Source organism: Carlito syrichta, unplaced genomic scaffold (genome assembly GCF_000164805.1).
Source record: "Carlito syrichta isolate Samal-C Ts95f unplaced genomic scaffold, Tarsius_syrichta-2.0.1 Scaffold315142, whole genome shotgun sequence".
NCBI lineage: Eukaryota > Metazoa > Chordata > Mammalia > Primates > Tarsiidae > Carlito > Carlito syrichta.
In genome coordinates this window covers 961,839-972,152 of record NW_007259238.1, presented here as the reverse complement: position 1 = coordinate 972,152, position 10,314 = coordinate 961,839, and the positions used below count along the sequence as shown (strand labels likewise).

Sequence of the window (10,314 nt, the reverse complement as noted above, 5' to 3'; positions counted from 1 at the left end):
AGGAGTGGCCACTGCACTCCAGTCTGGGTGACAGAGTGAGACTCCAACTCAAAAAAAAAACAAAAACAAAAACAAACTCTCCCTATCCAAATGTTAATTTATCATTTCTATTTTAAATTTGAATATTTGAAATACAGTTTGCGGCCCGCTTTTATACGTGTGTGTGTGTGTATTATTATTATTATTTTGGTAGAAATTACTCCTTAAAATGACCAGGTGTGTGCTTGAGTAATTACACTGTTAATAGGAGGAAAATCCTTTTCCTGATAATTTCTTTTATCGTGTCTTTAGAGAACAAAATGTCATCAGTGGAATTGCAGCAGGAGCAGTTGTCCCAGTCAGATCCATCCCCATCACCAAACTCATGTAGTTCCTTTGAGCTAGTAGACATGGATGCAGGCAACTTGTATGAACCAGTTTCTCCACATTGGTTTTATTGTAAGATAATAGATTCTAAGGAGACATGGATTCCTTTCAATTCTGAGGATTCACAGCAACTGGAAGAGGCTTATGGCTCTGGTAGGTGCAAATGAGGATTTGTAGTAGACTAAAACTTTTATTTCTCTCAAACCATAATATAGCAGTCCTTGTAGTGAGTACTATTAAAACTAAATTTTAGATTTTTCCAGCTAAGTAATTTCTTATAGAATGTCTGCATTAGTACCCAGCCAATTGATAATATTTGAGAATTTCATCTGTATTTTGAAAACAGTATCTTATAATTTCTGCATAGTTACCCAATAGTATTTTCCTGTTATGACTTATGTTTTGTTTTTGTTTATGAGTGTATGTAGGGCAGGGTGTCACATAACAGAAGAATGAATTCTCTAACTTGCCACTTGTTTTTTCTTCTTTTATGAAACAAGAGTGGTGCTAGGTATACTAAATAATTATGATAACCATTAATTTACCTTTGGTGTCTCAAACAAAAAAATTCAGAAAAATCTTATACACACACACACACACACACACACACACTCTGGCACTACCATCTTTTCTCAGGAAAAGAACACAACTTTTTGGGTAGTATTATTTTTATGTTTCATTAAAATCAAGAATAGTTTTGATGGTTTGTAAAGTAATTAGTGAAAAAGATAGGAATTAAATTCCATTTCATTTACTGTTTAGTCAAGTATAAACTGTTCATTCGTGTGTTGCGTACATTATTTAAAGTGTAACTCAGAATTGTATTTCGGGAGATTTATTTTGAAATATGTACTTCTTTCCCCTTTCCAACCCTTGATAGGAAAAGATTGTAATGGGAGCATTGTCCCCACTGATGGAGGCAGATACGATGTTCATCTGGGGGAGAGGCTGCGGCATGCTGTGTATTGGGATGAACTAGCATCAGAAGTGAGACGATGTACATGGTTTTACAAGGGAGATAAAGACAATAAATATGTTCCCTACTCAGAGAGCTTCAGTCAAGTTTTAGAGGTATTCTTGTGACCCACTTTTACTCACCATTTTTTCCCCTTCTCTTATTTAATAGTCTTTGTCACTTATTTTGTGACGTTTCCAGAGTTTAGTTCTATCCGTATCACTTTGTAAAATGTAATAAATCTTTTTCTTTTACCAGTTGGTTTCAGGATACAGTAGTTTTATTCTTCAGAATTTAAAATATTGTGGAGAAGGGGGGACACACCTCATCAACAAGGGTACCTGCACAATGAATATTTGTATACCTAACCCTGAATTGTACCCCACAATTTTAAAATAAAAAATAAAATAAAATATTGTGGGAAAAGGCCGGGCATAGTGCCTTACAACCTGTTATCCTAGCATTTTGGGAGGCTGAGGCAGGAGGATTACTTGACTTGAGCCCAAGAACCCGAGAGCAACCTAGGCAACATAGTGAGAACTCACCTCTAAAAAAAAGTATTAAAAAAAGTAGCTGGGCCTTTTGGCACATAGCTGTAGTCCAGCTGCTCCGGAGGCTGAAGTGGGAGGAGTGCCTGAGACTAGGAGGTTGAGGCTGCGGTGAGCCGTGATCCATGCCATTGCACTCCAGCCTGGGTGACAGTGAGATTCCCAACTCAAACAAAACAAAACAAAATAGACACACACACACACACACACACACATAGACTATATTACACCTTTAATTTTTTTCCCCTAATGTTGGCTATTGTTAATACTTAAACTATGACCACAGTATTGATCTTTTTTGACTTTTATTTTTCTGGTTCTGAAAATGAAAATTTTTCTTTAAATTAGAGTAGAACATTAATATTAATGACAGAAACATATAAGCATGTGAAAAGTGATTATCTAGTCTATATACTGGTATTAGGAGTGGTTTTTTTTCTTTGTCCTATGCAATTATCTGTTGTAACTTTAAGTTAAAAACAGGCCAGGTGCGGTGACTCAAGCCTATAATCTAACACATTGGGAGGCAGAGGCAAGAGGATTGCCTGAGCCTAGCGGTTCGAGACCAGACTGGGCAACCTTGTCTCTATAATAAATCAAGAAAATTAGCTGGGTGTGGTGGTGCAGGCCTGTAGTTCCAACTATTTGGAAGGCTGAGGTAGAAGAATCATCTGAGCCCAGCAGGTTGAGACTGAGGTGGCCCTGAGTGTGCCACTGCACTCCAGCCTAGGCAACATAAGTGAGACTCCAACTCAAAAAATAAATAAATTTGATAAACTGGAGTAAGATAGTCTTACTGAAACTCATTAATCTAGTGGTGTTCTTGTGAGTAAGATAGGTTTTAATAGGAAAGCTATTAGATAAAGCTATTGAGATGTGTTTTCTTTTAAGGAAACTTATATGCTTGCTGTAACTCTGGATGAATGGAAAAAGAAACTGGAGTCTCCCAACAGAGAAATTATTATATTACATAATCCAAAGGTAAAATAAATTAAAGCATTTCTCTAATGTTGGGATTAAAGGATAATTGCATCATTGGGGAGAACTTCATAGGTTTTCTTTTTACTATGAACTCTGTGTAGGATAACCTTTGCCAAATTTTATATTGAATTCACAATTATGAAACTTAAAACTTGTAACCACTACTTTTATATATCCCTCTCAATGTATACAAAAGGATTTTTTTAGGGGAAATTATGCCACTGTAAATGAATAAATCATCGACACATTATATGTAGGATATTGTTGGAAGATCTGTTGTTCTAGTGTATTTTCAGGGTTCTCATTTATAGCTGTAGGAGTTGCATGTCAAAACTCCAGTTGAGATTTGACTATGTTTTGAAAGACATTCCTACTTTCAAAATGTATTATTATATAGAGATGACTGTAATGGAGATTGTCTTTATTGCTCTCATTCTTTCTATTTAAGCTCATGGTGCATTACCAGCCAGTTGTAGGGTCTGATGAATGGGGTTCAACACCCACTGAACAGGGTCGACCCAGAACAGTGAAGAGAGGAGTTGAGAACATCTCTGTTGACATTCACTGTGGTAATGCTAATCATTTATTTTTTTCTTATATTTTGATATATTTGTTTATTCCTTAAATTGTGACCTCTTCTATGGATTTGGATTATTTCAAGGCTTAAAAAATAATCCTTAATCAAATGGGCTTATTCCAAGTTAAGATTAGTATCATGTCATCTACTAAGAATCTTAATAGATGTACACATCTCTTTTAAAGTTGCCAATTATATATGGTGGGCGGATGAAATTTGACAGTACTATTCAGGAAGTCAGTAAGTAGAGATGAATTGATTTAGTTCTAATTCTAAGAAGTGTGATTCTTACTTGACTTGAAATTTATTTCTGGTAACTCCTGTCCTTGAAGATTATTTTTCAGTAGAACCTTGATGATTATTCATTACTCACTAGTTAGGGTCACTTATGGTTGGTCTTATAATACATTTTACTAGATTGTAAAATTCTTTTTTATCTTACAGTGGAGATGAATTGTCTCTTGGATGGTTTTATATTTACTGCAATTTATTTTATTTTATTTTTTTGTTGATTTATTGTAGAGTTGAGGTCTTGTCAAGTTGCCCAGGCTGGTCTCAAACCCGAGAGCTCGGGCAATCCTTTCACCTCGGCCTTCCAAAGTGGTGGAATTATAGGCATGAGCCACCACTCTTGGCCTATTTACTGCAATTTAAAAATAAGAGTTTACTTTGGGAGGCCAAGTCAGGAAGATTGCTTGAGTCCAGGAGTTTGAGACCAACCTAGGCAACATAGTAGATCTTGTCTCTACAAAAAATAAAAAACAAGCTGGGTGTGGTGGCAAGCACCTGTGGTTCCAGCTACTTGGAAAACTGAGTTGGCATCTCACTCTGTTGCCCAGGCTGGAGTGTAGTGGCATGTTCACGACCACTACAGCCTTGACCTGCTGGGCTCAGGTGATCCTTCTGCTTCAGCCTTCCAAGTAGCTGGAACTATAGACATGTGATGCCATGCCTGGCTATTTTTTTTTTATTTGTTGTAGAGATAAGGTCTTGCCAAGTTGCCCAAGCTGGTCTCAAAATTGTGGACTTGCCTGAGCCCGCGGGTTCGAGACCCACCTGGGAAACTTGGTGAGACCTCATCTGTACAATAAATAAAAAATTAGCTGGGCATGGTAGTGCATGCCTGTAGTTCCAGCTACTTGGAAGGCTGAGGTGGAAGGATCACCAGAGCCCAGCAGGTCGAGGCTGTGGTGGTCTGGAGCAGGCACTGCACTCCAGTCTGGGTGACAGAGTGAGACTCCAACTCAAAAAAAAAAGAAAAATTGTGGACTCATACAATCCTTTCACCTCAGCCTCCCAAAGTGCTTGGATTCTAGGTGTGAGCTACCATGCCTGGCCCAAAAAAATAAAAAAGAAATTTAAAAAATGAATTTATGGCTGAGCATGGTGGCTCATGCCTGTAATCCCAGTACTTTGGGAGGTAGAAGTGAAAGGATTGACTGAGTCCAGGGGTTCAAGTCTATCCTGGGCCACTTGGAAAGACCTTATCTCTACAATAAATCAAAAGTTAGCCAGTCGTGGTGGTGTGCGTCTGTGGTTCCAGCTACTTGGAGGCCTGAGGCGGAAGGATTGCCTGAGCTCAGTAGGTCAAGGCTGCAGTGACCGTGAGCATGCCACTACACTCCAGCCTGGGTGACAGAGTGAGACTCCAACTCAAAAAAAAAAAAAATAATAATAATAATAATCTTTTAAAACCTGAAAAAATTTTACAGGTTTATTTCAAGATAAATTAGAAGCAAAGCAAAATCAATGTATTTTGATTTTTGTTTTTTGAGTCAGAGTCTCACTCTGTCACCCAGGCTGAAATGCAGTGGCACTCTTACAGCTACCGTAGCCTTGACCTGCTGGACTCAGGCCATTTTTCTGCCTCAGCCTTTTAAATAGCTGAAACTATAGGTGCATGCTACAATGCCCAGCTAATTTTTTGATTTATTGTAGAGAGAGATCTTGCCAAGTTGTCCAATCTGGTCTTGAACCTCTGGGCTCAGGCAGTCCTCTTGCCTTGGCCTCCCAAAGTGCTAGGATTACAGGCATGAGCCACCATGTCTGGCCAAAATTATTTTTTAACTAAGTACTTAACTATAGAACTGTTTTATGTCTTTTAACATACCTGTTCGTATTTTAACTTGCTCATATTTATAACCTATTCATCGTGAATGTTTGATTTTAGAATACAGAATAATTTTTCTTTTTAATTTCGTTTATAGGAGAACCTTTACAAATAGATCACTTGGTTTTTGTAGTCCATGGGATTGGACCAGCTTGTGATCTCCGCTTTCGAAGCCTTGTGCAGTGTGGTAGGTTTGCAAAGCGTGCAAGATTAGGTTATTTAAAGAGTATATGAGTCAGTGCTCCTGTGAGCTGAGATAAAGCATAGTCATCAGTCTGTTGCCTTAGCTGCATAATAAGATTTAGAGAGTTCAAGACAGGTGGTAGTAAAGCCTCTCAGCTTAGACCTAAGGTGCTAGTAAATTCCTGAGACTAATAGTGTATATTCTTGACTAATAATTCTTGACTGAACAAGCCCTTAATCCTTATAAAATTGTTTCATGGCATAATAGTCCTATAATTGACCATTCCAAATTTAAAGGGATCCATAAAAATGATAGTGTTTAAATGAATAACAGAAGCTTCAATCATTTTTATAACATACTGTGATAAAACTCTTGATATCCTAGTTGGAAAATTTCAGTCATTAGTATAACTAAATTTTGAAAGGTAATGTCTTCTAAAACTTGAATAGTATTCACAGTGTAATTTTCCCAATTAAGGAGTTGTATTTACTAGCTAATGATTCTAAGCATAAACTAGAATTATATTCTGGAAGGTTAAAATTGATATAATATCAGTTTCAAAAAGCAGTGTATTTTTTTTAAATCTAAAATATTGGGTAGTTGTTTATAAGAACCAGAAAGTTAGGCTAGGAACCCGATTACAATACTGATTGACATATTGTCATGTGATTTTAAAAAATTGAAACAGTTTCCAGGACACACATGTTTTGAATTTAGCTTTTTTGATGAAATATTTTGTATGGTAAAAGCAAGTGCTATATAAAAGGAGCATCTTTTCCTATATTCACTCATAATTTCTCTTGAATACCACTTTATTATTTTTGACTCAAGTAATATGTGTTTTAAGCAAATGTAATTGAGAGTATAATAACATGATTTGTTGCATCCTGTTCCTGTTCTACAGATTTTTTGCTTCACTGTTGATGCATAAATTAATTTTCTTTTTCAGTTAATGATTTTCGCAGTGTTTCCTTGAACTTGCTGCAGACACATTTTAAGAAATCCCAAGAAAATCAGCAGATTGGGAGGGTAGAATTTCTTCCAGTCAACTGGCACAGACCTTTGCATTCTACTGGTGTAGATGTGTGAGTAATATCTTACATCTTTGAGTTGTTAGCTGTGATTGTAATATATTTTCTGACCATTATATGCTTAGGGATGTTTTTGCTATTGTGGAGTATATATTGAAAATTTCTTAAGCGATAACGTTATTAAATGTTGATTAGGCCCTTGGTTTAACTAGCCATGTTTAGACGTAGAGAGTTGTGTGTATTTTCTTCAGTTTTACTGGCTTACTAGTATTTACTGTTATAGCTTCATTATTTCTCTAGCATTAAAGCCTAACATTGCATTCTTCCCATAGAGTATAACCATTTCCATCTTCAGATGTCAAAAGTCAACCATATCCCAAGTTGTACAACATATTTTGTTGTTCCTTTTGTGATCATAGTTAAATATTTGTCCAAATCTAGGAAAAAAGGGAGGAAATCCCTAAATATTAAGTTATTAGCATTTATAACTTGAGCTATAGTTGGTACAATGACTTTTAAGTCATGTCTTTTATAGGGTATAGGCCCAGGAGTTTTGTTTGTAGATTTTATGGTAATGATAGAGGAGGTTGCCTTATACTGAGACTATCAAGCTATGGATTCTCCAAAAAGAAGTATGTTTGTAATACAGTTCTAGAACAGAACTAAGAGATACTTCTCTGGAAGATTAAGTAAGTTATCACATTGTTTCTGTGCTGGTCTTGGAAAGGGTTTTTTCTGATTCTGTATTTCTCAGTTCTTTTTTTTTGGAGTTCGAGTCTCACTCTGTCACCCAGGCTGGAGTGCAGTGGCACACTCACAGCAACTGCAGCCTTGACTACTGGGTTCAGGCATTCCTTCCACCTCAGCCTGCCAAGTAGCTGAAACTACAAGCGTGTGCTACCATGCCCGGCTAATTTTTTGATTTATTGTAGAGGTGAGGTCTTGTCAAGTTACCCAGGCTGGTCTCGAACCCCTGGACTCAGGCAGTCCTCTTGCCTCGGCCTCCTAAAGTGCTGGGATTACAGACCTGAGCCACTGAACCCTGCCCTCTCAGTTCTTAATATTCTATGATTTAAGTATACCGTATGCCAAACACTCCACTGTGGTGTTGCTTTTACTAGGTATGGAGTCCACATTCTTTAATATTTGAGCTGATGCTAAGAGGTTATTAAGAGGACATTGCTCTCTCTAAACTGCAGAAGCAGTTGAATATATTGAGGAATCTTTCTGGGAATTTTGAGAAAGCTTTACCTGAAAATTGATTTAGACTGTGCCAGCATAGTCTTTTAGTGCAGCGTATGAGTTCTGTTTGCCTTTGGCATCTGGCATTCTCACCTTTATGTGCTTTTAGAAATTTTGAGAGAGGGAGCTGATCCTTTTATCATTTGACTTATGATCAAAAACTCTTAAAGGCTGGGTGCAGTGGCTCATGCCTGTAATCCCAGCACTTTGGGAGGCTGAGACAGGAGAATTGCTTGAGCCCAGGAGTTTGAGACTAGCCTGAACAACACAGTGAGACTTTGTCTCTACACAAAAATTGACTGGGAGTGGAGGCATGTGCCTGTGTCCTCAGCCACTTGGGAGGCTGAGGCAGAAGGATCACTCGAGCCCAGGAGATCAAGGCTGTGATGAGCCATGCTCAAGCCGCTGCATTCTAGCCTAGGTGACTGAGACCCTGCTACTAAAAAAAAACTTAATGCTGAAAATTTATTAAGAGAATTTTGTACACAGTATTATATATAATGTATCTTCATTACCAATTATTCAGCCCCAACAAGCCTCAACACATGGTCGGTTCTGCCTCATCCGTATCTTCATACCTCTGTCTACTGCCTCTCTATTCACCATATTACTTTTAAATCAAATTTTAGACATCCTGCCCTTTTTTTTTTTTGAGTCAGAGTCTCTATTGCCCAGGCTGGAGAGCAGTGGCACGGTCATGGCCACCACAGCCTCAACCCGCTGAGCTCAGGCGATCCTTCTACTTCAGCCTTCCAAGTAATGTGCACTAGCACATCTAGCTAATTTTTTGAGTTATTGTAGAAACTAGGTCTCGCCAAGTTGCCCAGGCTGGTCTCGAAACCCTAGGCTCAGGCAGTCCTCTTGCATCTGCCTCCCAAAGTGCTAGGATTACAGGTGTGAGCCACCACACCCGACCATTTCATTTCTAACTATTTCAGTTTGTATCTTTTTTTCTGAGTTGGAGTCTCACTCTGCCATCCAGGCTGAAGTGCAGTGGCACGCTTATGGCACCGTAGCCTCGACCTGCTGGGCTCAGGCGATCCTTCAATCTCAGTCTTCCAAGTAGCTGAAATATAGATGTGTGCCATCATGCCCAGATAATTTTTTTTAAATTTTTTGAATTGGAGTCTCATTCTGTCTCCCAGGCTGGAGTGCAGTGGTACACTCATGGCCACCACAGCCTCGACCTGCTGGGCTCAGGTGATCTTCTGCCTCAGCCTTCCAAGTAGCTGGTACTATAGGCATGTGCCACCACGCCCAGCTAATTTTTGATTTATTGTAGAGATGAGGTCTCACCAAGTTGCTCAGGCTAGTCTCGAACCTGTGAGCTCACGCTATCCCCTCACCTCAGCCTCCCAAAGTACTGGGATTATAGGCGTAAGCCACTGCACCTGGCCAATTTTTTATTTATTTATTGTAGTCGAGGTCTCACCAAGTTGCCCAGGCTGGTCTTGAAGCCCTGGACTCAGGCAATCCTCTCGTCTCCACCTCACAAAGTGCTGGGATTACAGGCATGAGCCATTGCGCCTGGCCTTAGTTAGTATCTTAAAGGACTTTTTTTTAAGTTGAGATCTCACTCTGTTGCACAGGCTGGAGGAGTACAGTGGCATAACAGGTTACCATAGCCTCTAACTCCTGGGCTCAAGTGATCCTTCCACCTTGGTCTACTGAGTAGCTGGGACTACAGGTGTGCACCACTATGCCTGGCTATTTTTTATTTTAAAAAATTTTTTGTAGAGATGGGGTCTCACCGTGTCATCTAGGCTGGTTTCGAATTCCTGGGCTCAAATGATCCTCCCACCTTGGTTTTCCAGAGTGGTGGGATTACAGGCGTGAAGCACTGTGACTGACCTTAAAGGACTTTAAAAATATATAACCATAACACCATTATCACACCTAAAAAAAAATTCTTAATATCATCAAATATCTAGTCATTGTTCAAATTTCCAATTGTCTATTATCATGATTTTATATACATATTCATATAAATATAAGCATATGCACAAATGTACACATATACATATTTTGAATTGAGATCTAAATAAAGTCTATACCTTGCAATTAGTTGATATGTCTTTTAAGCCTCTCTTAATCTCTTGATTAAGTCTCTATCTACATCCATTTTTATCTTTTTTTTCTTTTTCTTTATTTTTATTTTTATTTTTTTTGAGTTGGAGTCTCACTCTGTCGCCCAGACTGGAGTGCATTGGCTGCTCCTGGCCACCACAGCCTCGACCTGCTGAGCTCCGGCGATCCTTCCACCTCAGCCTTCCAAGTAGCCGGAATTACAGGCATGCGCTACTATGCCCGGCTGATTTTT

At 38.6% G+C, this 10,314-nt stretch overlaps 1 protein-coding gene across 2 annotated transcripts in view; it reads left to right on the top strand.

The window, feature by feature from the left end:
• The window catches only part of DDHD2 (DDHD domain containing 2), a 31,952-nt gene that overhangs the window by 1,869 nt on the left and 19,769 nt on the right, over window positions 1–10,314 (top strand). The window contains exons 2-7 of one of the 2 annotated variants that reach the window (XM_008072365.1): window positions 292–519; window positions 1,247–1,437; window positions 2,761–2,850; window positions 3,299–3,419; window positions 5,635–5,724; window positions 6,671–6,806. In XM_008072365.1, coding sequence (XP_008070556.1) covers window positions 300–519; window positions 1,247–1,437; window positions 2,761–2,850; window positions 3,299–3,419; window positions 5,635–5,724; window positions 6,671–6,806 — 848 coding nt within the window. In that variant the 5' untranslated portion in view covers window positions 292–299. The remainder of the gene's footprint in view (window positions 1–291; window positions 520–1,246; window positions 1,438–2,760; window positions 2,851–3,298; window positions 3,420–5,634; window positions 5,725–6,670; window positions 6,807–10,314) is intronic. The other variant, XM_021706107.1, reaches the window with a different exon arrangement.